The sequence below is a fragment of the Ambystoma mexicanum genome, chromosome 1p, assembly GCF_040938575.1.
Source record: "Ambystoma mexicanum isolate Mex_15411 chromosome 1p, UKY_AmexF1_1, whole genome shotgun sequence".
Taxonomy (NCBI): Eukaryota; Metazoa; Chordata; class Amphibia; order Caudata; family Ambystomatidae; genus Ambystoma; species Ambystoma mexicanum.
In genome coordinates, this window is record NC_090921.1 from 178,489,261 (window position 1) to 178,517,233 (window position 27,973).

Consider the following 27,973-nt stretch of genomic DNA (forward strand, 5'->3'; position numbering starts at 1 on the left):
CTCTTGCTTGCTCGATGATTATAAAGTGCTAATCTCTTCTGCTTCCTAGCATCTGGCAGACAGATCCGCCAGGTCACCTCTTGCTTGCTCGATGATTATAAAGTGCTAATCTCTTCTGCTTCCCAGCATCTGACACATCTGCCAGGTCACCTCTTGCTTGCTCGATGATTATAAAGTGCTCATCTCTTCTGTTTCCTAGCATCTGGCAGACAGATCTGCCAGGTTACCTCTTACTTGCTCGTTGATTATAAAGTGCTCATCTCTTCTGCTTCCTAGCATCTGGCAGTTAGATCCGCCTGGTCATCTCTTTCTTGCTCGATGATTATAAAGTGCTCATCTCTTCTGCTTCCTAGCTTGGTTCACCCATTGAAAGGTGGCCTATATTCGTATATTCAATTATGCATGCTCCCGGGATAGGAAGGTTACATTGCGGAAGAATTCGTTGAATATAAATTTGATTTGTTTTCAATGCAATCACATTAGAACCATGCTCCCTTAGCCGCCACATATCGGACAGCTGATAGGGAGTCAAGTATAACTTGGGTTTGGATGGTTCTGCATATATGTGTACATTCCTGGTAGTGCATGCGTTTTCCAAGTACAGTCATACTTTTTTGTCAACATTCCCCGATTTTGCTGTATTTCTGATATGGGGATACTGTATTTTAGACTCTAATGGTGCTAGCTCTTCTTCTGTACTTTGGCCTATACCCATGGGCATATGGTGTAGTAGTCTGTATTGTCTCAGCAGGCTCAGAGGTTGACATATTTATTCCTTTGTGTTAGGTGCAGAGAATGGAAGAACTCATCCCACCACTGGCCACCGTCACTGAAGACTCAAGGCCGGACCCTTCCCCTCAGAGCCTGGATCTGGCCAGGGAGAAGAGAGAGACTGGGACAGGCAAGAAGCAGTCCCCAAAGAGTGAGTACGATGTTACAAGCATGTGAATGCCGAGAAGGGGTAGCAACCCTTGGACCTGCTTCTCAAAAAATAATTCAAGTAAAGCAAAAGCATAGTATGCACAATTTGTACTGGTGTGATTTCAAGAAAGTCATAGGTCGCCTTAGTCATCATTCTCTGTGGTTTCATCAACTCCGCTTTTTTCAAAGTTACTTTGACTCTTGTTGGTCGTGCAGCCAAAATATATACTATATATATATATACACACATATATATTATTATTTTTTTCAAACTAGGGGGGGGACAAGGGGTGCACTCTGGTTCCCAGCTCAGTAGCCTTCCACGGTCCATTTGATCTTCTCCTCCAAGCACGTTCATGCCTCTTGCACTCCTCGGGGAGGCCGTTATGGCCTCAGGGGATTCTGGTTGCTGTAGACAATAAAGGTAGCGAGGAACCAGCTCTCCCTCCAATTACACAGTGTAAATCCCACAGTGGGAGCAAGGTGGAAAACCAGCAGTGTGGCTCTCCAGAGTGGGGCATATGTCACCCCAGTGCTGCCTCTCTGGAGTCCGGAACTCCCAAAAAAAAAATTCAAACTGGGAGCGGGGGGGGTGGGGGGGGTGAGGGGCGCAATCTGGTTCCCAGGTCAGTAACCTTGCACAGTCCAGGTGATCTTCTTCAAGTACTTTTTCTATGCCTCTTGCACTCTTCAGGGAGGCAGTCTGTTCAGGTGTTACTTGTTAGTACCAAATATGTCCTCAGGGGATTCTGGTTGCTGTAGTCAATGCAGGTAGCCAGGAACCAACTCTCCCTCCAATCCAATACAGTGGGGGTAGGAGGGTAAATCAGCAGCGTGGCTCTCCAGAGTGGGGCATATGTCCCCCGGTGCTGCCCCTCTGGATATATATGTATTAGTTAAGTAAGGTGAGTGACTCGATCCATAAGAAAGGCACACATTCTATTTCTAATAACTTTTGACTTGCAGGCCGGATTTGGCTGACATTTTCAAAACAAATGGTTACTTGTGCCCCGCCACCTCCCCAGACTGAACATTTTGGGAATGATTAGTTAAGAAATTAAAAAGTTATTAAGGAAGCAAAAATAAACACTGTTTTCTGCCAGGTCCCATTGATTTTAGCAGGGAGAAAAAGTCCACATTTTGTCAAGCCCAAGAGTAAAAACTGCCGACTAAATGAGAAACAACTTGGCCACCAATCGTTGACTCTATTTCCGGGACAGGTTTGGGGTATATCCATCGAGGAGTTTTAAATATATTCGACGTAGAAGGGTGTGCCCCCTGCTCTCTAAATATTAGCTATATCTCCCATGGTGCTTTGCAGCAGAGAGGCTTTTCAAAAATAAAAAAGCAGCCATTTTTCCCCACAATACTATTGCTAATAACTTTTGACTTGCTGGATGGATTTGGATGAAATCTTTAAAAAAAGTTTGTCAACAGCCCTTCTCCCTCCAAACTGCAAAGTTTGGGAACAATGCATTAAACAAATGAAAAATGTATAGAGAAACCAAAACACCTCAGTTTTTAGCCCATTCCTTTTCCCCATAAAGAAAAGGTGCCGTTTTTAAGTAGCCGTAGCGTGAAAACTGCTGTGTAGATTTGGACCAAATAAGAAACAATTTGGTCACAAAGCATTGACGTTATTTCCTTGACTGGTTTGGGGTGAAGCCATGCAGCAGTTTTTAAAATATTCGACAGAGAAGCGGGTGCCCCAGCAGCTTAAAACCTTTATATTGGCATTGGTGCTTTGCAGCAGAGAGGCTGAGCGAGACTAATAGCATTTGAATTGCTAGATGGATATGGATGACATTTTCTAAAAATGGGTTTGTCAAAGTCCACCCCTCATCCCCTGAATGCGTAATATTGGGGACAATTTGTTAAAAAATGAAAATGAGGTGAGTGCCTGTGAGGACAGGGAAGAGTTTTGGATTTTCAAGCTATATTGGGGGAATACCGGGGGTATCCCGTGGGCATGGTTAGTTCAATACAGCTGTTCGTGTATGTGACTAATCAAATTCCGGGGAGGAGTCGTCCAGGGGTGAATATCGGTTTCTAAACCATAAATCACCCCCACACCTCTAATACACCAGAATGGTTCTGAACAGATTGCACTAAACAATCATACAATAAAATCTATACACCTCCATGTCCAATTTTGGTAACGTGGAAGGGAGTGGCAGGGTTATCTCCTAAAAGGTTGTGGATCGGTGGTTATTTGCAACACAGCGAAAATACAATTATTATCCAATGATAAAAGGAGTGTCCAGTCAAGATTGTATAAAAAGTATGTACTTTATTATTATCACAAGAGACAATCTACTAGTGCTACTAAATATAACCCACCCTGTAAAGGAATAAGGAGAACAGACAGTTTTTAAGAAGGAAAAGGGATGCGCTCTGGATACTGATACGTGGATAGTTGGTTTGGTTAATAACCACAATCATTTTTTTAAATGCTTCTTGGCTTCAGCAAAAAGGAGGAAAGGGTCTTAACATGTCTCTAAGGGCCTTCTGGGGAGGACTAAGGGGACAGAACCACAATGTATATCTTGCTGAAGTTCTTCTTGGTGCTTGACAGTGCCAAGTCTGCTTCAGGGCACTTTTCAGGCTTATGTGACAGAGTTTGAGATGGGAGTCAGTGGCGGATATCAGGCGGCAAGCCGGTTCGGCGTGCAAAGCTTGGCAAGTAGCTGCAGACTGGCCTTCACAGCGACTCTGGATCAGAAATGGTCTCAGTTCTGATCGGCAGTTCTGAAGCACTGGTCGAGATGTCTCTGGTTCAGTCAGAGACTACGGCTTGACGGCAGTAGATTGAGGCTTGATGGTGGTCAGCGTTGCAAATCGAGGAACTCCTTTAATGGGGATGGCGGGGGGCGTGATTGTCATTGCACTTCTCCCCACCTCTTCAGTGGGCTTGAGTTGTCCTTTAATTTGACTGGTCCAGAGCTAGGGAGTGTGTTGCAGGCAGGTGTTGTGCTTGGTTTTGAGTTCCGTGACCTTCTGGCACCCCCTGTCCAGGGAGCTTGCTGCAAAGCCTAGCAGGGCACGCAGTGTGCAGGCTGGCTACCGGTTTTAAAGCGGCTGGAGGGTCTTCTGAGTTCCTTGATCCTTCTGTTCCCTGGGAGAAGCTAAGAGGAGGGATCTTGCTTTTCTCTTTGGATGTTCCTAGCCTTCCTTCACTCGTGGAAGCTGTAACGCAGACTGTACCTTCAGCCAGGGTCCATGGATGACTTCTTCTTAGTGCTTCATATGATCTGCCTGAAATGGGGCTGCAGCCCTCTCTTAGAGCCAAGCAGGCCACAGTGATTGGTGTAGGCTGAGCCTACCTTAGTGAACCAATTCTGGGGTCCCTACCAACAGTTTTCTGTATGTGTGAGGCCATAACCAGAGTCCTTTGCAACAGGAAAATGTAAAAGGGTCCTACATCAACAAGGGATGTCCCAGAACCAATATGGCTGAACCCTTCTCTCAACAGAAAAGATTCTGGACTCACTCCACTGTGATACTTTGTCCCACCCACCTACTTGTCTGCTGTGATCAAGGAGTCTATCTGGTTAATGGTTGTCCCTGGGTGGGCAGATCTCCCTTGAAGATGCTGAGAGACCAGCCTTCTTGTATCTTATGAATGGGGTCCCCTAGCTACTGCAAAATTAGACTCAGCCATGTCAGTTCACTGTCATGCATACTGAGGGGCGGGAGCTGGCTTCAGGTTGACCAAGTTACAGATGAAATGTTTGTTGGGTTTCCCGTCTCCTTTGTCATCCTCTGCAGCCAGGCAGGACTTGCTTAACATGTGATTTCTGAAATTCTGGGGTTTTGGCATGTTACATCTTATTACCTTAACTCTCTCTTAACCAAGGTTTATTTCACTGAATGTATAAATATATATATATATATATATATATATATATATATATACATATATATATACATATATATATATATATATATATATATATATATATATATATATATATATATATATATATACATATATATATGGTGGAGGTGTAGAGATAAGGAGGGAGGGATAGGGCTTGGGTAGGGGAAGGGAGGAGCGCGGAGGAGAACAGGGAGACCTCCCATTAAAAGAAAAAAGAGGGTGTACAACCAACAAGAGTGGAACTACAAAACCACGAGGAAAGGGTAGTTCAAACCACATACAACACGTACACATATGGAACATCCATGAACCTTATGACGGATGCTGCGGTTTGATACTTTGATTTTTGACTCCTCTTTCATTTACATCTCCCTTCCGTTTATGGCTGTCTGCGGGGCATTGCTTTGGCCCCACCTTTGTTGGATGTTGGGTGCGGGGTTGGGGGGCTTATTTGTGAGCATCATAAGCGTACAATCTTACCAGTCTTTCATGTTTACATTTCTCTGGTTCACCATTGTGCTTCCTTCTTTCTTTTGGTTGTTTTACATCATTTTCTCTTTTTCATTCTCTTGTGATTAAGTGCATTACAGTCATCACTGCATGTATTTTAATAACTTGATTATTTTAAGATAAGGTTCTAAGGCATTAGGTGCTATAGATGCAAAACAAAATAAACAAATGAATATTTAAAAAAGGTAACCTGCACATTTGCAGGGGTATGTACACCAGGGCAAATGTTAACGCTGAGCATGCTCAGAACATTAATGTATGACAGGCTCCCAACACACACGCAGGCTCTGGGAACACAATCCAGTGTAAGTTCCTTAAAGGGGTATGATGTTATAAAACATACAATAAAGAAGAAAATAATGTATATTCTTCCTTGAAGTATAGAAATGCAAGTGGGGTCGCAGCTGATCATACCACACAGTGTTCCACTTATAGCAAATGCATGACAGGGTCAGAAAAGGCCCTCTAATGTATTGCACACCCCGTGCACCTGTTCCAAACAGGCACAGAAGATTAGATCTGTTTTCTGCACATTTCAATGCACATCCCACCTCTGTGTCCACACCGTGCTTTGAAAAGTGGTGACACGCCCACTTCCGGCCTGTGATTTGGGCAGTAGGGCAAATGGGGGTCAAAAGGGGGCATCTGAATGTGCACCTCCACGAGGTTCGAATTCAGATGCTCTTATGAATCTTCTGCAATAATGTCTGCCACCTGCAAAGGGGATGCGCTAGGGCATCGCATAACCTGCTCCCAAAAGGTTTTTGGGATATCCAGCCCCTTATGTTGCATCATGTGTGCTCTTGAATCATGTGTGCTCATTGACTTTTGAATCATGGCGTGCTCATGCTGGACTCTTGAATCATGTGTGCTCCTTATTGCTCCCAAAAGGTTTTTGGGATATCCAGCCCCTTATGTTGCATCATGTGTGCTCTTGAATCATGTGTGCTCATTGACTTTTGAATCATGGCGTGCTCATGCTGGACTCTTGAATCATGTGTGCTCCTTATTGCCTTTTGAACCATGGCCTGCTCATGCTGGATTCTTGAATCATGTGTGCTCATTATTGACTTTTGAATCATGGCCTGCTCATGCTGGACTCATGAATCATGTGTGCTCATTATTGACTTTTGAATCATGGCCTGCTCATGCTGGACTCTTGAATCATGTGTGCTCATTGACTTTTGAATCATGGCGTGCTCATGCTGAACTCTTGAATCATGTGTGCTCATTATTGACTTTTGAACCATGGCCTGCTCATGCTGGACTCTTGAATCATGTGGGCTCATTATTGACTTTTGAATCATGGCGTGCTCAGGCTGGACTCTTGAATCATGTGTGCTCCTTATTGCCTTTTGAACCATGGCCTGCTCATGCTGGATTCTTGAATCATGTGTGCTCATTATTGACTTTTGAATCATGGCCTGCTCATGCTGGACTCATGAATCATGTGTGCTCATTATTGACTTTTGAATCATGGCCTGCTCATGCTGGACTCTTGAATCATGTGTGCTCATTGACTTTTGAATCATGGCGTGCTCATGCTGAACTCTTGAATCATGTGTGCTCATTATTGACTTTTGAACCATGGCCTGCTCATGCTGGACTCTTGAATCATGTGGGCTCATTATTGACTTTTGAATCATGGCGTGCTCAGGCTGGACTCTTGAATCATGTGTGCTCCTTATTGCCTTTTGAACCATGGCCTGCTCATGCTGGACTCTTGAATCATGTGTGCTCCTTATTGCCTTTTGAACCATGGCCTGCTCATGCTGGACTCTTGAATCATGTTTGCTCATTATTGACTTTTGAATCATGGCGTGCTCATGCTGGACTCAGGAATCCTGTGTGCTCATTGACTTTTGAATCATGGCGTGCTCATGCTGGACTCTTGAATCATGTGTGCTCATTATTGACTTTTGAACCATGGCCTGCTCATGCTGGACTCTTGAATCATGTGGGCTCATTATTGACTTCTGAATAACTGTGTGCTCTCAGTGGTCTTTTTAATCATGTCGCGCTCGTTCCATTTGTTTGTTTGCTCCTGGTTCACTGATTTTCGTCACAGCTGCATCTACTCACCATTCACCCTCTGACTCTGTAACTACCTCTCCCTTCCTTTTCATTCTCTTCTCTCCCCCGTCCCCTCACCTTAGCCAATACTCTTGCACTATCCGAAATGTCATCAGGCCTAGCACGATAGTTAGTGTTTGCTCCTCACCTTCCTCCCCTTTCCTCTGGCCCATCATCCTCTCATGGCCTAGTACGATAGTTAGTGTTTATTCCTCACCTTCCTCCCCCAGCCCATCCTCCCCTCATGGCCTAGTACGATAGTGTTTGCTCCTCACCTTCCTCGCCCGCCCATCCTCCCCTCATGGCCTAGTACGATAGTGTTTGCTCCTCACCTTCCTCGCCCGCCCATCCTCCCCTCATGGCCTAGTACGATAGTGTTTGCTCCTCACCTTCCTCCCCCCGCCCATCCTCTTCTCATGGCCCAGTACGATAGTTAGTGTTTGCTCCTCACCTTCCTCGCCCGCCCATCCTCCCTTCATGGCCTAGTACGATAGTTAGTGTTAGCTCCTCACCTTCTCCCCCCGCCCATCCTCCCCTCATGGCCTAGTACGATAGTGTTTGTTCCTCACCTTCTCCCCTCCCTTCCTTCCCTCATGGCCTAGTACGATAGTGTTTGTTCCTCACCTTCTCCCCTCCCTTCCTTCCCTCATGGCCTAGTACGATAGTGTTTGCTCCTCACCTTCCTCGCCCGCCCATCCTCCCCTCATGGCCTAGTACGATAGTTAGTGTTTGCTCCTCACCTTCCTCGGCCACCCATCCTCCCCTCATGGCCTAGTACGATAGTTAGTGTTTGCTCCTCACCTTCCTCACCCGCCCATCCTCCCCTCATGGCCTAGTACGATAGTTAGTGTTTGCTCCTCACCTTCCTCACCCGCCCATTCTCCCCTCATGGCCTAGTACGATAGTTAGTGTTTGTTCCTCACCTTCTCCCCTCCCTTCCTTCCCTCATTTATTGTTAATGCTCCTGCACTGTCTGAAATGTCGTCAGGCCTAGTACGATAGTTAATTTACCCATTCTTAATATCTCAGGGCCCTGTAAGAATGTTACTGTATTTCTCCCTTGCTCCCTCCCGTGCCTTAAAGTGCTTTGAAACACTCGTGTATAGGCACTATACAAATAAACGATCAAATCATATGTTGTGTCTCGTATTAAGTGTATGTTATGGAAGGCTGCTTCAAAGCACTGCAGGGACAGAGAAAAGTCAGGATCAGAGAGGGAAGACGTGTATGGGCAAGATGGAAGAAGATAACCTGATGTTATGCCAGCTGTTTTTATAGAGTTTATGATACCAAAAAGTTACTTCAAAGCGCTGAGGGTGAACAGAAGCAGGAAGGAGTTGCCAAGGAAGGAAAAGAAGGTGCAGGAAAGATGGAAGGAGGATTCATGAGAGAGGGTAAGAGGGGCAAGGGTAGACTTGTTGCTTTCAGGCAGATTATGCCACCTGTAAATTGCTGATGGGTGAGAAGAAGGGGCAATAGGCAAGAGAGAGGGGCTGTGGCAACATCATATTATGCCATGGTGGCTGTTTGTATAGCACTTTACGCCAGTGTCCAGCTGTGGGGGAAAGAGGGGCAGTGTGTCGTCACATGGTTATGTCATTAGTGGTATAGCACATATGCTGCCCAAAGTCACTTCAAAGCACTGCAAGGTGCATGTATGAAAAGGAGCAAACATTGCTTGTATGGTGCAAGAAGGAAGGAGAAGGAGACAAATTATTAGCCAGGACAAATTAAAACACCTTTGCTAAAGGTGCAAACACTGGGAAGAGCAGCTACACTATGGAAGCCTGTAAGATACCACTGTGGGTTTGCGCACATGCTGCAGAGAATATATAACATGCAAGTCAGAGGTTACAATCCAGTGGAGCGGACTCAGGCTGTGATCCCTGAGATACATAAAATGAGTGAGTGAGACCACTTGTATAGCGCACACTGTGAAACTGAATTGCCTCTTGGCACTGGTCATCATTACAAAAAGCTCAGCTAATAGAAGCAAGACCCATGGACTTAGTCAGATAAAGGGAATGTCTTAAGAAGCTTTCAGAACTGGAAACAACAAGTTTCATGACCAATAGTTATATGTAACGTGTTCCACTGTTTAAGACCCCTAACAGAAAAATGCCGGTCACCACTGGGAACACAGAGGGCTTTGAGAACACTGAGGGGTCCCCATTGGTTAATCTGCGGTCACATGGAGGGATTGTAGCAATGAATATTGAAGATTAGCTGGTTCTTGACACAAGACACAATTTTTGATAAAACTCATCGGGGCTCAATAACAGTTTGGCGGTAATCCGGTTGTAAATCCACAGAATTACCAGCAAACTCGTTTACCAATACGGCAACATGGAATTGATAAACTAGCCACAATAGGAAGAGATATTTTAAGAATTGCTGAATAACTGAAGATGGAATATGGCTATATCCTAGCCTCATCTTCGATGCCAGAAACCTCATGGAAGAAGAGCAATCTATGGAAGAAAATTCCTGCTGTGCAGGGGTGCTGTTGAGCAGCCCCAAAATGGCTGCAACGTGCTGATCCTCCGTGGAGACTGCCGGCTGATTTCCGATTAAGCCTACTTTCTAGATATACCGACATGTTATAAGACCACGTATGGACAGAGAAGAAGCTCCGCCACCATCTGTGTAAATGTGAGGCCAAGACTCTTAGGTGCACTCTTAGGTGAACTGCTGCCTGGAACATCGAAGCCCTTGCAGCGCGGAGGTAGGAGAGAGCGGGCAGACGCAGGTGGAACTACGAGGCAGGCGGAGCTGGGGAATACTGAACAAAGCTGTGCATAATAGCGGACCGGCCATGCAACTCATGCAGACGCCATCAGTGCGCATAGATGCCGCAATCGAAGGGGAAGCCGACAGACTTTGACGGGACTCCACAAATGTAACACTGTGACACTTTGTTTTGAATGAGATGTCAAAAAAGAGAGTTGAGGCGCGCAATCCAATTCCTGGCCAATATACTACCTGAAAAAAGAAAAAGAATAAATGGGTTAAATCCCAAAGTGTCCAAGTCACTGGGTTAGATCCCAATTGTTGCAAAAATATTCACAGGGTTAGATCCCTTATGCTGCATTGGTACTGCTGTTCTCCTCCTTCAAATATTCACAGGGCAGGATCCCTTATGCTGCATTTGGGCTGTTGTTCTCCTCCTCCTAGCGCTTTCCTTTCCCAACACTCTTCAGGGAGGCTGTGTTGCCTTTCACTTCAGGTGAGCAATTAAATTGCTAATTCAGTCTCTAAGAATTATGGGAGCTGTAGTGAAATCATTAGTTCATTTCAGGTGACCAAGGAAAGACTCCCCTCCAGGAGCACACATCTTACCCTTAGCAGGGGGAGGGGGAAAAACCATAACTATGATTCTCCACTGTAGGGAAAAATGTCCCCGGTGCTGCAGCCTCTGGAGTCCGGATCTCCACAAATTACATGTAAAAAAAGAGAGCTGAGGCGTGCACACCAATTCCTGGCCAATATACTACCTGAAAAAAGAAAAAGAATAAATGGGTTAAATGCCAAAGTGTCCAATTCACTGGGTTAGATCCCAATTGTTGCAAAAATATTCACAGGGTTAGATCCCTTATGCTGCATTGGTACTGCTGTTCTCCTCCTTCAAATATTCACAGGGCTGGATCCCTTATGCTGCATTTGGGCTGTTGTTCTCCTCCTCCTAGCGCTTTCGTGTCCCAACACTCTTCAGGGAGGCTGTGTTACCTTTCACTTCAGGTGAATCCAATTAAATTGGTAATGCAGTCTTTAAGAATTATGGGAGCTGTAGTGAAATCATTAGTTCATTTCAGATGACCAAGGAAAGACTCCCTTCGTGTCCCAACACTCCTCAGGGAGGCTGTGTTACCTTTCACTTCAGGTGAATCCAATTAAATTGCTAATGCAGTCTCTAAGAATTATGGGAGCTGTAGTGAAATCATTAGTTCATTTCAGGTGACCAAGGAAAGACTCCCCTCCAGGAGCACACATCTTACCCTTAGCAGGGCACCGGAATGACTGTGCCCCACTTTGGAGAATCATAAAGATGGTTCTCTCCCCTCCCCCAAACTTGGGAAGGACTTGTGCTATTGGAGGGTTGTCGGTTGCTGGTCACCTGTACTGGAAAAACGTTCTCACTACAACTACCAGAATTCTTTGAGACTAATCAGTAACACCTGCTAATGAAACTCAGCCTTCCTGATGATTATTTGAGATAAGAATTCAAATGACAAGAGTCACCACTGGCTTGCAAAAGGGTTTTGACAAAATACGACAATCTTGAATCACGTTCGCGGAGAAGTAACAACCGCATAATAGGGCTGCCGGAAGATTTCGGCAGAGGGCCTATGGAACTGAACATTGAAAAGCTTTTGACAATCTACTCAGCAAGCAAAGCTTCTCCTCAATGTTTGTGGTGGTGAGGTCCCATAGAACACCACTGGCGCGTCCTAAACCCGATGCCTCCCAGGGCAATAAGAGCAAAATTATTAATTACAGAGACCGCGACACAGCACTGGGCCTTGCCAGGGTGGAAGGCCCACTGCAACTTGACAATGCCATAATTCATCTATATCCGGACTTCTCCTTGGCTGTCCAACAAGAACGCAGATGCTTTGTGCTATACCCAGCGCACTTACGGATCATATGCCTGGGGAAAGCGCTATTTTTTACTCTCCCGGAGGAAACAGGGAACTGCATTGAAGCTAGTATACTGACTGTCACCAGCAATGGGGAGGCAGGAGAAAGTGAGACGTGACGATCTCCGTCACAAACAGCTTGTGGGAACACTTTGGTCATGTTGATTGGGGTGGGAGCGGTCTTATTGATTACTCTAGTTTCACCATCTTGCTTATTTTGATAAACACTTGATACTAGCAACATGGCTAGGAAGTAGAGATAGTGGGTCATCCTTGCTTGGTCTTGTAGACAAGGGTACTGGATACCCTCATGTGAGATCACCCGCGGCCCGCCCAGTGGAGCGGTGAGTTAAACGGCAGCCCTATGCAAGGTTGCAGGGTACTGTTTATTAATGGGATATCACACAAGTTGGGGGTGTGTACGATAATTTTGGGTATTGGGTTAGAGGGCAGAGGGGGATTCATGGCCCTGATTGGGAGGGCGATGTGGGCGGTAAGGGGGAAGGGACACGTTGGGGGAGACACGGGGAAAAAGGTTCCGTGACATACACAGAAAGACTTATAGATATACGCGTGACACAACAGGAGCGGAGCGACACTTACACAGATGCATGATATATGTTACTCTCTTAAATCACCCTGAAGATTATTAAGGTCATGAGCTGGAATGTATGGGGGCAGGGGAACTACATAAAAGTGAGGAGAATTGCAGCCTGTGTAAATCGACACAAAGTACAAATCTTTTTTCTACACGAGACACATACTGTGGGAGCGGGCAAACCGAGTATAGCACCTAATTGGGGCCCAAATAGATACTACACTGCCTATTCTACCCAATCCGGAGGGGTATTGACCCTGGTCCATAGGAGAACAGACTTCACTCAGCTGCATACACATATTGACCTGGAAGGTAGATATGTCATTGTAAACTCCTCCACAGAGAGGTGCTATTGGTAAATACCCATGGACACAATATTGATGATCCTGGTTTTTACGATACCATAGCAGAGGTACTAACACCCTACATGCCATAGCAGTAATATGGGGAGGGGATATGAACAACATTTTAGATCTGACCTTAGATCAAACGGGTTCCAGGACCAGATCACTGTCGAAAGCTGTGATCTGCGTCCTTACTGTACTTGAAAGGTTACACTTGCATGACATATGGCGCTTCCGCACGCAGCAGAGAGGAGATATACTTACTACTCCATGGTACACAATATGGCATCCAGGATAGACATGTTTCTGGTGTCTGGCCACTTAGGGGGCCAGGTGACAGAAACCAACATATACCCATGCACTTACTCAGAGCACTCTCCAATCACGATCTCCCTAGAGTTGGGCAAGACCTCGGCTGATCGAGGTATGCAGAGGTTCAAGGCTGCGGCGCTGCAGGACCCTGTCTTTAGAACAGATATAGAACAGGACATCCGTGCCTACTTTTTAATCAATTACAATGGAATGGTCTCACATGCTGCCCTATGGCAGGCATTCAAAGTTTATATAAGAGGGATGGCGATGTCACGAGAACTGTCGGAAATGTGAACACACACTTCAAACGCTAGAATGGCAACACAGCGCGACATTCACCCGCAACACTTTGCTAGACATACAGGAACACTTAGGCACCTTTAAACAACTGGCGGATAGGGAAATACAGTATTTCGCCACACTGACTTCTGCCAGGAAATACAGGGAGGGAGACAGAACCGAGAGAACGCTGGCCAATCTGGTGAAACTGGAAGTGGGGCGGAACTATATAGTCGGTATGAAAGATGAGAACCAACTAATGGAGTACACTGACCTGTTTGAATCAGGCGACACACACCTTAGTCACGGAAATGCTTATGTTAGATTAGATTCAATATTGAGATGATACACCACTCATATCACTCATATCACACCCCCTTTTCAAATACCCCGGGTCACAATGGATCATGAACCAGGCTGGTTGATAAAATATAATATTTATTTGAACATTAAAAAGAAATCATACAATTTTTAATATGGGGCAGCAATCACCAATGAGGTGATAAGAACAATATGAATGTAAGCAATGCACTTAGTTTAACCTTCTATTGACCCAACTACAAAACACCAGGGAATAGGAGCCCTTTTTGACTTTAGGTAAGATAGCACTGGAGTTAGAATTTCTCCCTGCCAGGTTCCCTCAACCCACAAATACTCAATTTTAAGTGGATAAACAGAAACAGCAGGTAATCAGGAATGACAACTGGAAAAGAAAATAAAAATCCGACTTTCCCTCCCCAGACAAGAGAGAAAAACGGATTTTAAACCCTGTTCATGCTAAAATGACACTCAGAAATGGATGAATAAATGAATGAATGTGTATAACTCTTGAAACAAAAACAATTCTTTACTGGAGCAACACTGGAAAGATACTAGCAATAACAAGCAATGGATTGAGCAAAATCATACAATTCAAAATGGAATGGAAGATTGAAAACAGTTTATAATCAAAATGGCACATTGTAAAATTAACTCACTTTTTCAATTCCCGCAGGAATTTACCAAATCGGGTTTTAATAAAAATGGGTGAAATATTGTAAAATAGGGATTCTGGGTTGGGGTGTAGCTATGGATCATGGGTACAATGTGAAAGTGAAATGAGGTCTCTAGCTGTTAAATTGAGTGAGTTATGCAAGAACTAGTGAGGTGCGTTTTTGAGAAAATGAAGTAAGCCCAGGGGTTGACTCGTGAGTTCAACCCTAGCACCTCCGCGCCCGCCCTGGCGGACCCAGTCCGATCACTCCAAACAGGATTAATAGCTTAGAATTTTACAAGACAAAATTATTAAAGATGTTGGCGCTAGCACAAGGAATCAAAGCAGGTTAGCAAGAAGGATTGTGACAATATTATAAGTTATCGGGGTCAGAATAGGATAGCTTAGAGATTGGAACTAATGACAAGGCAAGACAAGGTATAGTATGGTTCTATGGTTCCTATTGATACTCACAGTCCACTTTAGTTAGGATTTTGGACAAGCAGCACTCTGGTCGCCACACGGATCTGGTCTAACAAAGGACAGCCGGACAAAATCAGAGAGCATGGAACAGCTGGGCATGGACTGGTTACCAAAGGATAGATCTTCTGGACTGGCAATTCTGGTTACTGGATACTAGAGGGCATCAGGATAGCAGGATAGCAGCAACATGCAGTAAGTGGCAAGCCAGGTTAGTTCAGGATGCATCCCAACACCACAGCGTTTCCCTTGGTAATGGGGATTATTTTAGAATTGAGGCCTAGCTGAAGCAGAATCAGCAATGCTTGGCCTTGTGGTTGGGATCTGGAGTTTAGATGGAAAAATTCAAGATAAAGACAGGAACAGACAGGAACAGAACGCCGGCGTAGGAAATCAGGAATCAGTCAGGAATCAGTTTGTCCCTGTGTGTTGTCAGGGGCTCTTATTTATAATGCCAGGTGGCATCATCACAGTATATGACAGGGCCAGGCTTTACTACACACGCCCCTAACAATAGGATTCAGCAAGGGCAGTAATCTCCGCCTTGCTCGCTATTGGTTGGATTTCTAAGGGGATGATGTCAGATTTATGAGGTGAAATTTAGAATGTCCCAACACTCCCACATTTACTTTACTTAAAATCCGATTTTGCCAAAAACCTACATTTCTTTACTTGCAATCTCTTGGCAAATTATACACACAGGTTACATATGATTTGCAGCACAGATTAGTCCAAGCCTCCAGTCTGTGCGACTTGTTTCGCCTTTCTGACACATTTTGGTAATTTTACACATTAAAGATTTGGCCTATAATTCCACAGTTTTATACACAGATGTGAATTGTCCCCGGGGATGTATGTACAAAATCTTATGTTTGCCACATTACTACTTTCCTGGGAATCTGTCATATTTCGTAACTTCTGTTCCCCATGTGGCAATGAGTTTTACCAAGTTTTAAAAGATGGCCCACACAATTAGATTGATCACTGCAAACCTTTACGTTTCTGCTAATGCTTGCTACAGAAATAAGAGTTTTTAAAGTTTCTTTAGAATCTAGTCTCTGGCACCAAAAGGCAGTCCCTTTGTTACTTGATCCTGTTTTTTTTTTCTTCCTTCAACTGCAAGAAGTTATCATTTCCTTCCAGGCAAGGGGTTTCCAGTCTTAATTTAAGGTTTTATTGCCCCTTCACACTTGAAAGGTGAGTGTCGCATGACTGCTATTGTCCCAGCCTGGAGCACAGACGAATGTCTGACGAGCTTGTGAATTTTCTTTGTCCTGGAAGTTTATGGTGTGCCTCCCTTCCTATGGGAAGTTACAGGGCTGGGACTTGAATAACTGGTTTTTCTTGGGCGTTTGCAAACTCAGCCCATGTGTTTTAATCTTTATTTTCTCATTCTGAGTCTTGAATTAAAACCTGTGGAATCAAAATAGCCTATGTGTGTATTTATCACTAGCCACAACCCCTTTCACATTGCTGGGTAATGGCAGGCTTTCCTTTAACAGTTTACTTTTTAAATGGACATTTTCCTCCTTCAGTTTTGCAAAAGCCCATTTACACGTGTTGACAACTGCTAGCATTTCTTTCATTAAATTCGGTTTGGCAGCCCCATCTGCCTTTGCAATACTGCCTTGCAGCCAAAGTCATTTTCCTGGAAGCATGAGTTTTATCTGAACACTGATACATGAAACTGACCAGGCTCAGATAATTGAAGTTCTTTTGAAGACAGCTAGTGTTTGATACATTGTGGAGAAATACGCGTGCTTTCCCGTGCGAGTAAAAGCAGAGTTCTTGGTTACTTTTTCCAAAGTTACTTTTGACAGGGCCTGTCATTCAGAATTAGGTCCGGTTTTGCTAAGACACAATGGGCCTCATTCCGAGTATGGAGGTAGTCATGCCGCTTTTAGCGGCATGGCTACCCCCATACCGGGTACCGGGTCCGGTTCCTTGAATGGGGAAATACCGGGCCATTCCGACCTTGGAAGGCCCGGTATTTCCCCATTCAAGGAACCCGGACCCGGTACATCCCCATTCCCATTTGAGCCACTATAGAGCTAAATGGGAATGGGGAGGATGCTAACAACGGGCCCGTTAGTGACAGGCCCGTAGTTAGCATCCTGGTCTGCTCGCAGGACGCGCTAAGGACGCCTGGGGAACCGCGAGTAGACCTCGTAATGAAGCGGTAAGGGGTTAACAGTGCCGGCAGCTCTACCACTGCCGTTAACCTCCTACCGCCTGGGTCTTAATGAGGCCCAATGACTTCTCCTGGGCCTGGCAGGACCTTTTCAATCACAGCAGTTTCATAGTAAATGGATGGATGTATCATCACAGCAGCTTTTACAAAGAGTGAAAAAGGTTTCATTTTGAAAGGAAATTTTGTGGTTTTCAGCAAAGCAATGCTGCCTATTTACTTAATTTCATGTATAGGTTTCAGAGGCACACTGGCACGCTCCTGCAGTGTGTCCCCTTATTCACCCCACCTGAAATTTGTGTGGCAGGGTGATGCAGCCATTTTTTTTGGTTGTTGTAAAAACGCAATTTTGAGATCCTGGCGTGCACGGGATCCAGAGCAACCAGGTTGCTCTTTCTTGCGCAAATGCAGCTCAGTGATGTGGGGCAATGCGTTGAGTGGGTCAATATATCCCACAGATCAGGGCATTAACAGCATGTTCACCAGATATTTTACACAGCTCTTTATGGTGAGCATGGGGTGCCAGGGGAAAAACGAAATGAATGACCTCTTAAAGGACATCCTGATGTCCTTGCTGTCCCCTGAAGCAGAGGCCCTTCTGAGCAACCACTTGTCATGCGCTGAACTGATGCAGGTGATTGAAGAACTACCCAGAAACAAAGCACCGGGACCGGATGGGCTTACAGCAGAATTTGACATGGAGTTTGGTGCTATGCTAGTTCCCCTGCTACTGAAACTTTGGGAAGAGTCAATTGGCTGTGGCCAGCCACCAGTATTCTTGCGTGAGGTGGTAGTTATAGTGTTACTTAAAACCTGGAAAAGAAGCAATGAATGTGGATCTTACAGACCGCTTTCATTGATAAACACAGACAGTAAACTGCATGCCAAGGCCCTAGCTAATAGACTACTTCCCTTTATGCCTGCCCTGGTCCACCATGATCAGGCCAGATTCAAACCGGGTAGGGCAATGACACTTAGTTTGTGGCATCTGTTGAATGCCATTGCACGCATATCACCAAGAGCAAACGTGGTTGCCATGGCTATAGATGCTCAAAAAGCTTTTGACACGGTCTCATGGCCCTTCTCATTTGCAGTTTTGGAGAAATGCAGCCTCAGGAAAACCTTTATAAAATTAAGTTGCTGTATTCGAAACCCATGGGAATGGTTCACACTAATAATACTCAATCCAAAACATTGCAGAGGGACCCGACAGGGGTGCCTCCTGTCACCATTAATATTCGTCTTGGTCATAGAATTTATGGCAGATTTTATTCATTCCTGGCACCGCAATAAAGGTATCCGAGTACAGGGCGCTCCAGAACTTATATCTCTATATGCAGACGACGTGCTGCTGTACGTCAGAGACCCGCAACATAATCTAGACCCGATAATGCAGGACATTGCTCGGTTCGGTGTATATTCTGGGTTCACTGTAAACTATGGTAAATCAAAATATTCCCCCTGACGGAATGCACCCCTCGCCCCCCGTATACAGTCACAGCTAAAGTGGTCTCCCGATAAGCTGAAATATCTAGGTGTTACCATGACTAGGGATAAAAACTCCCTCATACCAAGTAACTACACCTGCTTGAGAAAATATGCAGATAGTAAAATGCAGGTTGGTCTTGGGTGTCTATGTCCTTGGCAGGCAGGATGGCCCTGGATAAAATGATACTGGTCCCCAAAATGCTTTATACATTTGTCCCTATCTGGCCAGGGAAGGAATTATTTTCTAATTTACACAATAGTTTATCCCAATTTCTACGGCACTCCGGCGCAGTGTGGAAAAAGTGGTCGGACATGGCACTTCCTTATGCTCTTGGAGGTTTCAAAAGGCCTAACGTAGGTAGTATACTGCCTAGCGACCCAAGCTCAACATGCTACCTACTGGTACGGGAGCGAAGCGGTTCCCCCACATGTCAAACTTGAAAAAGAGTCTGCAGGGAATGTATTAATAATTGAAATTATTACTTGATAGGTCATACAAAGACGACTGTCAAATGGACCTGTGTCCTGTACTCTCGATGCATGGAAATGCATATTTACCAGACTGCTTGCTTCCAGTATGGAACCACCCACTGGTGCCCCTCCACAAGTGACCTGACAATCAAGCATAGATGGGAACCTCGAGGATACCACACGATTGGTGACCTATTTGTGGAAGCGAATTTATGACTCTGGACAGCTGCAGAAACAATCACGTGTTGGCACCAATAGATGCCCTGCAATATTATAGAGTACGGGCTGCAATAGGGGCCAAATTGCTAGGGCATCGAACGGAGCCCCCTAAAACTAAACTGTTATCATATATAGCGAACTGAGCAGGTTATCGCCATATACTATCTACACCATACAGGGAAATACTGACAACTACCCCCAGAGGACAGGACCGGTCACGGGAAGAATGGGACACTGAGCTGAATCTATCATTGTCAGATGAACAGTGGCCCACAATGTGTAAACTTACCAATGAAGGATCCATGAACATGCGGCGAAAACTGGTTCAATATACAATACTACATTTGCTAAACTACACTCCTCTTAAACTTCAGAAAATGTGTAAGAGTGGTAACGGTTTATGTCCACGCTGGGGGTCGGTGACAGCGGGCACAATACACATGCCGTGAAGTTGTCCGGAACTGGCACAATTTTGGGGGTCAATTTACGCAGCATTCATTGACATGGCAGACAAACAGATACAGATGTCACTGTTATCGGCTATGTTTTGGATGTGGCAGGGTATGCTGGGCAAAAGGCTGAGAGCCCTGTTTAACATTAGTTGTACAGTGGCCAAAAGATGCATATTGAAAAAATGGAAATCCAGTACGTCTCCCAGGTTCAAAGAATGGCTCAACGAATTGACATGGATCAATGAGAACGAACAACAGTATATACTCAGACTGCCCCAGATGGCGAGACCCAAAGACATCGGCTCGAGTTCAGATCCTAATTGTCCACAGATGATCAGTTTGTCAATAATGATCCTGCATAATTGCAATACTGTGCAGTGAAATGGTGTATAGATCGATGAAAATTATACACAACTCTTTGGAAACTATAGCATGGGAAAATGTATGTTGTGTCATAATTTTATGCTGAACTTTAAAAAGAAAATTCCTGCCGTGTGACGTTCGTGGGATCTCCCTCCCAGGGATCAATTGCAGAAAGGAGGATCCTTTTCATGGGAACCATTGAGCTGGGCAGAATAGATCCTTTGTTTAAAGTGTCAGGAGCATAAGAAGCTGTTCAAGCTTTCGATCTAAAAATTATCATTATTGTTATAATTGCATAAGGGTGGAAGTTTAGACCAGATTTGTGGGTTCACTTTTGCACTGCCCCTTATTCACGAAAGGGTCCATTAATGTGGGTTCTTATTATCCTTGGCCATGTGATGGGGGTACAGGAGTGGAGTGTCTGTGACCCCCCCTGGTTCAGTGTTTTAGTTATTTGCCTCTGTTGAGATTCATAATTAGAGACTAAATGAAGACTTTTGTCAATTTCTCATGAAAATAGTTTGGAGGCCATGAGGGTTATTACGAGTATGGTGATAAGGGGTTAACGGCACCGGTAAGGATGCCGGTGCTGTTAACCCCTTACCGCCGCATTACGAGGTTCCCTCGTGTGACCCGCTCAGAACGTCTGGTCAGACCAGACGTCCTTTGCGGGTCCCACAAGGGGACCAGGGAACTAATAACGGGCCCGTTATTAGCTCCCTCCCCATTCCCATTGAGCCCTATGGGGGCTCGAATGGGAATGGGGATGGGTATTTTAAATGGGGACTTACTGGGTCCTCCAAGTTTGGAATGACCCGGTAAATCCCCATTCAAAGAACCCAGACACGAGTTTGGAGGCAGCCATGGTGCCATTTTTCCTCCCTTTTTCAAAATGTGATCTTGTTGTCAGCCGCCTGTCTTACCTGTTTGTGTCTTGAGCAAGATGGAGACGAGAGGTAATGATGGTACTTCCTGGAAGTCCCACTGTCTGGTGGTAAGGTAAGAACTGCTCCACTAACTAGAGTGGTCACCAGAAAGGGCAGCAGGTGGCGTAGGAAGAACCTCCAAGGAATTCCAGATGGTTCAGAAATACTGGTCAGGTGTCGCAGAAGACTCCACGGACTTGATGGTCCTCGATTGCCAGAGAGGAAACAAAGCAACCAACAAAAGAGAGACCCAGGGAGAAAGGCAGAAGCACAGCAAGGAGTGCAGCAGCTAAGAAGGCAGGCCAGAGCAGGGAACACAGCAGTGGAGCAGCTGGAAAGGGTGGCCAGGGCAGGAAACACAGGAGACAAGACAGGGAAGGAGAAGAGAGCACTGAGCTAGTAGGGAGCAGGGATAAAGCACTAGGGGTCAGCATCCGCTTAGCATGAAGTAGCGTTGAGATGCGCTGAAGCCTTCTGAACAAAAGAGGGCCAAAGCGTCGAGCTAGCAGCATCACCGTGATGACATCACGTGTGATGCAGCAAGACCCCGCCGCCACATTGGTATGGGCGGCGATGCTGCCACGTCGGTAAAGCTGCCGGTGAGGTCCTAACGTGATGACACTTGTGCTGTAAAGAACAGCATAGCTTTTTGTCTTCCATACAAACTGCTGATCGTGGTCTTGACACATGTCCAAATAGTGTGATTTTGGCATTTCATTTTACCTGATGGTGCCATGTGTGCTGCGTCCACTACAGCTCTAACCATGGCACACCGCTAACCTGCTGCCAGGGAGATATTTTCCGCTGGAGCCTTCCCAGCCAACCCAGAGGTGGGTGCAATGCACCACCAATGAGTAAGTGTGCTGGGGGAGGGGCTGGGTGCACCGGAGCGGTGGTCCTAGAAGGAGACTTATGGTCCCTCTACCCGTTTAGCTCTTGAATGTGTCTGTCCCTTTTGAACTCCCTCTTCAAACTTCTTTTCAACGTCCTGCAACCCCATTGAGCTTCACATGGAGTTGAGCACCTGTTTTGGGGTGCCTTTGGGAAGATCTTGGCTCTGAGGAGAGCCGATCCCCTGATGGTAATTTATTTTCCCACTCATCTGTGATGAGTGGGATCCTCTAGAAGCGATTCAGCACACGATCTGCGGTACAGAAGAGAACATGGACGATTGTAATGCTCCGTACAACGTCATTTTGATCATGTGTATAGTGCGCAGCGCCAACTGATTCACCTGTTCTCTCCCTCTTGGTAACACCTACTCTAAGCTGCGGACCCCTGATGCCTGAAAAGACAAATTATTGATACAAAGTACACTATTCAGTATAAGATGGATTCTACCAGAATAAATACTTACCACCCAATACGTTCTCTACGACTATTGTCCTCATTACAACCCCAGCGGTAGCCGTGCCGGTAAAAACGGCAGGCTGCCGGCGGAGTTGTAAATTTTTCCGGCGCCTGGCTTTCCCCGGAATTACTGGGGTATTACGACACCAGAGTTCTGGGAAGTCAGCAGCAAACTTGTCCTCTGCCAGTCCGGTAACCACGCTGCCAGTAAGCCTACCGGCACCGTTGTTAGCAGACCAACAGGGTCTTAATGACCCCCTATGTCTCCTATTAGTTGGCACTACCCTGACACTGCATCTTGTGTTCGAATCCCACCGTTCCCTGATTTCTGGAGACGCTGTTCAATTAGGAGACAAAATGAAGAAACATTGCACCCCTTTTGGAATTGACTTTTCAGGGGACATGTGTTGGGCTCGCCTCATGTGAGGTGAAAACGTTTCTTATTTCTTCCAGAGGTTTTTGAGATTATTAAGAAATTATTGTGTTTTGAAAATGTTTTATTGGATAAACAGATGTATATATTTTCTTTTCTTTTTGGTATATTTTAATTGTAGGTGTGAACGGTTTTTTGCAAACCAAATCACAATTAAAAAAAGAATAATAAATAAAGAACTTGTCATTGTATGCCACAAATGTGCGCCCCCGCATCTATTCCGTAACCTGCATACCACTATGTATAGCGGACCCACGCTTAAGATTCTGCATAGTGCTAGGATGTGGTCTTCAAGCCGGGTAGATGCTGTCTCAAAACATGAGCATATGTCTGCTCAGTCTGTACCATACTTAAACCTATCATTCATGACCTAAGCTGGCGCGGTTCCACGTGTTAATATCCCTGCAAAAATATTGCCATACAAGAAAGGTGCCGTTTTTTTTGCGGCGATATTAAACCATGGAACCTGCGGGGGACACTCCTGCAACACCCATATTTTTTTTTAAAGGGAAAGGGAGCACCACTTTAACTCCCACTCCCATTTACCTCATAAATTATCCCCACAATTAAAGTCGCCTATGGCCTTTCCTGGCGACCATATATATGGCGACATTATTTGTGGGGATAATATTACCTGATACCATTGGCGTTTCTCAAAAAGAGTGCAATGCGCTTTTATAGTCGTGGCTCTTTTTCACTGAAATGTTTGACTCCTTGATTCAACCTTTCCACTACTGACAATCTAACATGTTTCGGGATAAATACTCTTCCTCTGAGAAGCGTCCAGTCTTTATGTGAGGCGTTTTATTTACCTTGGTTTGGAATCTACGCAGTTCTCCGGAAGAAGCAGTGGGAAAGCGGCAGCACACGAGGGTGGGGCAGACGAGCCGACATGTGGAATCGAGTCCGCCCCCAAACCAGTGCCTTTCGCTTCCCAGAGCAGGGGAAACGAAACCGAAGAAAGGCTTTGCGGTCTACAGGCTCAATCTAAATTAGGCCGGCCTGTCTGGCGAGATGAGTTTTCCAAAATACACACCATAAACCCGGCCCACTTTCAGGAATAACTAGTTCCCACTGTAGGCACTTAGAGTGTGCCCGCCTCCTACTGCCCATCCGATTTGCAATAAAGACTTTCACTCCGCTCGCAGGGGCGAAGCGTGTTCTTGTCAATACTGAATAAAGCAAACTCGGCCCTTTCTTTAGGGCCTGCCTGTGTTTTTTTCAGTTGTTTACTTATATGTACATGTGATTGCTATGTCCTTGGCGCCATGTGCAACATGGTGTGCCTTGAAGCAGGCAAGCAAGTCCCTCTACACTTGTGGCGGCTTGTCCGCTCCTGTCTACCCATAACTCCATTTGTGCATACTTTCCTCCACTACCTGATCGCACTCAGGTCCCGCAGGGCTAGGAGCCTGTGCGAGATCAGGACATCACGCGTAGCTGAGTAGAGAATATTGGGGGGGGGGGTCTGAGTATTTCCCAACTAGCTATACAGTGTACCCAATTACAAAGGAGATATGATATGATATATTTTATTTATATCGCGCCCTTACACAAGTGTTTCAGGGCGCAACGAGGCTAGGAAGGGGCGCAAGGGTGGACAAAACAACAATCTTACTAGGTCCAGTGACATTGAAAACGTGCAAGTGCAGGGGAGAGGGATGGGGGCAAAGTGCAAGGGGCAGGGGAGGAGTGGAGAGTGCTGAACACAAGATCAAAAACAACAACAGGTAGTGTGGCCAGCAGGAAGCAAGTGCAAGAATTAAGCGCAGACAACGAGTGTCAAATAAGTGCGGGTAAGGGGACTGTAGGTTTGCAGATACAGACCCAAGTGCAGAGGGTTGCCAGGAGGCAGTGCGGGTATGCAGCTGGGTGGGCAGGGATCTGGGTCCGAATTCAGAGGGTAGCCAGGTGCCCAGTACAGAAACAGAAGTAATCCGGAGGGGAGAGGAAGAGAGGAGGAAGGTCTTGAGGCGCTTCCGGAACCAAAGATGGTCCTCCTCAAGTGTCAGAGAGGCAGGGAGGCTGTTCGAGAGGGAGGCCCCAGCCGAAGAAAGAGATCTACCACCAACTCTTTGCTTGGAGAAGCGACTGACCCTGGGCGAGTTGGAGGTGGAAGAGCGAAGAGCTTGAGTAGGAAGGTATTTCCGAAGGGCAAGTTGAAGGTATTGCGGCCCCAGAAGTCCTTGTGGACAATGCAGAGGGTCTTGAACTTAATCTTTGCAGCCACTGGGAGCCAATGACGAGATTTCAGGGCTGGAGAGATATGATCCCTGGGCTTGAGGCCAAGGACAAGTCTTGCAGTCCTGTTCTGGATGAGTTGCAGAGGACAGAGAGTAGAGGCAGGCAGATTTAGAACGAGGCTGTTGCAGTAGTCCAGCCTAGAGAGAACCAGAGCTCTGGAGACAGTGAGCTTCTGGAGGAAGGAAAGGAAAGGAAGAATACCCCTGAGGAGGTGCATTTGGTAGTTTGCCTTCTTAGAGACGTCGGAGATGTGCAGAGAGAAGGAGTGCGGACGCAGGAATAGGGCCAAGGGAGGCCGGCCAGAGAGTGACAGAAAAGGAAGATTCAGGATTCCCGATGTGGATGATCTCTGTCTTACTGGCATTAAAGCTGAGGTCATTGGCGGCACACCACTCCTGGATTGCAGACAGGCAGTCAGAGATGAGAGAGGGAGCAAAGGTGGCAGAGGGGAGCCTGAAAACGAGCTGAGTTTCATCCATATACCACTGAAAGTTGGAGCAGAGAGTAGCAATGCTGTGGGCAAGGGGTGCCAGGTATTGGTTGAAGAGCCAGGGAGAGAGATTAGGCCCCTGGCGAACACCACAGCTAGAGAGTGAGATAGAGGAAAGGAAGGATCCAAGTTGGACCTAGGAGGATCGATCAGAGAGGAAAGAAGTCAGCCAGGCCAGGTCCTGGTTAGTGATACCCAGGTTATCACAGAGTCGGTTGAGCAGGATGGCATGGTTGACCGTATCAAAGGCAGAAGAGAGATTGAGTAGGATGAGGACAGAGGGGATATTAGAATCAAGATTATAACGGATGTTCAGGCGAGCAGTTTCCATGCTTCTGGCAGCTCTGAAGCCAGACTGATCGTCATGGAGGCAACCAGCAGAATCAGTGTGGAGGTTAAGCTGGGAGATGGCCAGCTTTTCCAGGAGTTTGCTCAGGAAAGGAGTGATAGAGATCGGGCAATAGTTAGCCGGGCAGGGGGGGTCGGCAATGGGTTTCTTGAGAAGAGGGTGCACAAGGGAGTGCTTTAGAGGGGAGGGAAGCCTCCAGTGGCGAAGGAGTCATTGCAGAAGTCGGCCAGGATAGGAGTGAGGGTGTCGATATGGTGATGGTTTTGGACAAACAAGGAAGAACCTGTTTTGACGAGACTTTCATAGATCATACTTGTCTAGTAATCTCGTCAGGGGAGAAAAGAGGAAAGGAAGAGAAAGAGGGAGGAGAGGAGGCTGCATCGGGGCAGGAGGTAGCGGAGAGAGATGCTGGAAGAGGAGGGGAGGACGAGAGGGTGGACAGGATGTCATGGGTTTTAGTGATGAAATGAAAGGCCAGGGCCATGCAGAGGGCCTGGGAGGGGACAGGAGAAGTAGAGAATGCAGCAGGATTGGCCAGCTCCTTGCAGATTTTAAATAGTTTGGCCGAGTTGTGAAATGCCGCAGATACGTGGGCTTGGATGTGAGCTCTCTTCTTAGTGTGAACAGAGAGCCGGTATTCCCTTTGAAGCAGGCAGCAGGCCAGTTTGTCAGAGGATGCACAAGAAGCCTGCCATTTCCTCTCAGCCAGCTTACACTTACGTTCAAGGGTGACAAGGTCAGAGCCGTACCATGAGTTGCACTTGGCTTTGGGCTTCAAGCGGATTATCATGACAGGGGCAAGAACATTAAGAGTATCGGAGATAGCAGAGTGGGTCTTGGAAAGGGCAGTGTCAGGATGGGAGTCAGCCAGAGGTGGAGGAAGGGGAGAGAACGTGGCAGCGAAAGCCTCAAGTGACACACGCTTCATGGGCCTGATGACTGAGAAGGTAGGTGGCAGTGCTGGAGCTTGCTTGACCTGTGGGGTAGGGAGGGAGAAATGGGAGGAAAGGAGAAAGTGATCACTCCAGGAGAGAGGAGTGGTGAGAGGGTTGGAGAGGGGGAGGTCGGAGGAGATGAGAACATCAAGAGTGTGCCCTGCAGAGTGAGTCAGGCCAGAGGGAAGAATAGCGAGAGAGAGAGTCGTAGAGGTTGCAAAAGAGTCCAGAGGAGGGACAGGGTGCATCCAGGTGGATGTTGAGATCTCCAAGGAGGAGGAGTTGAGTGGTCGATGCCAGGAGGGAGGAGGCAAGGTCAGCCCACTCTGTGAGGAAGGAAGTAGTAGTCTGACCAGGTGGCCAATAGATAGTAGCAATGGTGAGAGTGTCCAGGAGAGCGAGGAAGCCTGCAGACAAGGCATTCAAAGGAGGTGTAGGCCTGCAAAGGAATGACAGAGGCAGGAATCCACTCCGGGAAGATCAAGGCTACACCCCCACTGGGATGTTTGGATCTGGGCACAGAGAGGATCTTGTAGAGTGTCAAAACAGGGAGGAGAGTGTCAAAACTTGTGACAGAGCTGGCCGTGAACCATGTCTCGGTGAGACCGAGGACATCAAGGTCAAGTTCTTCCAGGAGGCGGCAGATGTCTGAGGAGTGTTTGACAGCAGAGTGAGAGTTTAGAGTGGCAAGATGGAGAAGGTTGTCAACCTTCAAAGACTTCCGGGGAGGGGTACAGATCAGAGGTATGCCCTGGGGAGGTGTAGAGGGAGTTCGAAGGGTGGCAGAAAATGTGGGGGGAGAAGGCAAGTTAGCCACCGAGGGGGCGGAGGTGGGAGGCATGCATGTTAGAAAAGGGAGTGAAGGAACAGCAGGAGAATGAAGGAAGTTGATGAGGTGCGGGAAGCGTCTATCGAAGAGGAGGAGGATGGTCTGGGGCCTTGGACCAAGACAGTGCCATTCAGGTAGACATTAGAGATTACCTTAGAGAAGTGGAAGAGGCCAGGAGAGTGTCCCATCTGCTGCCACCCTTAATGGGAGAAAAAGAGAAAGGGTTAAG

At 46.4% G+C, this 27,973-nt stretch overlaps 1 protein-coding gene across 3 annotated transcripts in view; it reads left to right on the top strand.

Annotated features, from left to right (window-relative positions):
- The window catches only part of TNFSF13 (TNF superfamily member 13), a 642,202-nt gene that overhangs the window by 293,674 nt on the left and 320,555 nt on the right, over window positions 1-27,973 (top strand). For all 3 annotated transcript variants that reach the window (XM_069646232.1, XM_069646230.1, XM_069646229.1), the window contains one exon: window positions 787-922. In XM_069646232.1, the coding sequence (XP_069502333.1) occupies window positions 796-922 (127 nt within the window). In that variant the 5' untranslated portion in view covers window positions 787-795. The remainder of the gene's footprint in view (window positions 1-786; window positions 923-27,973) is intronic.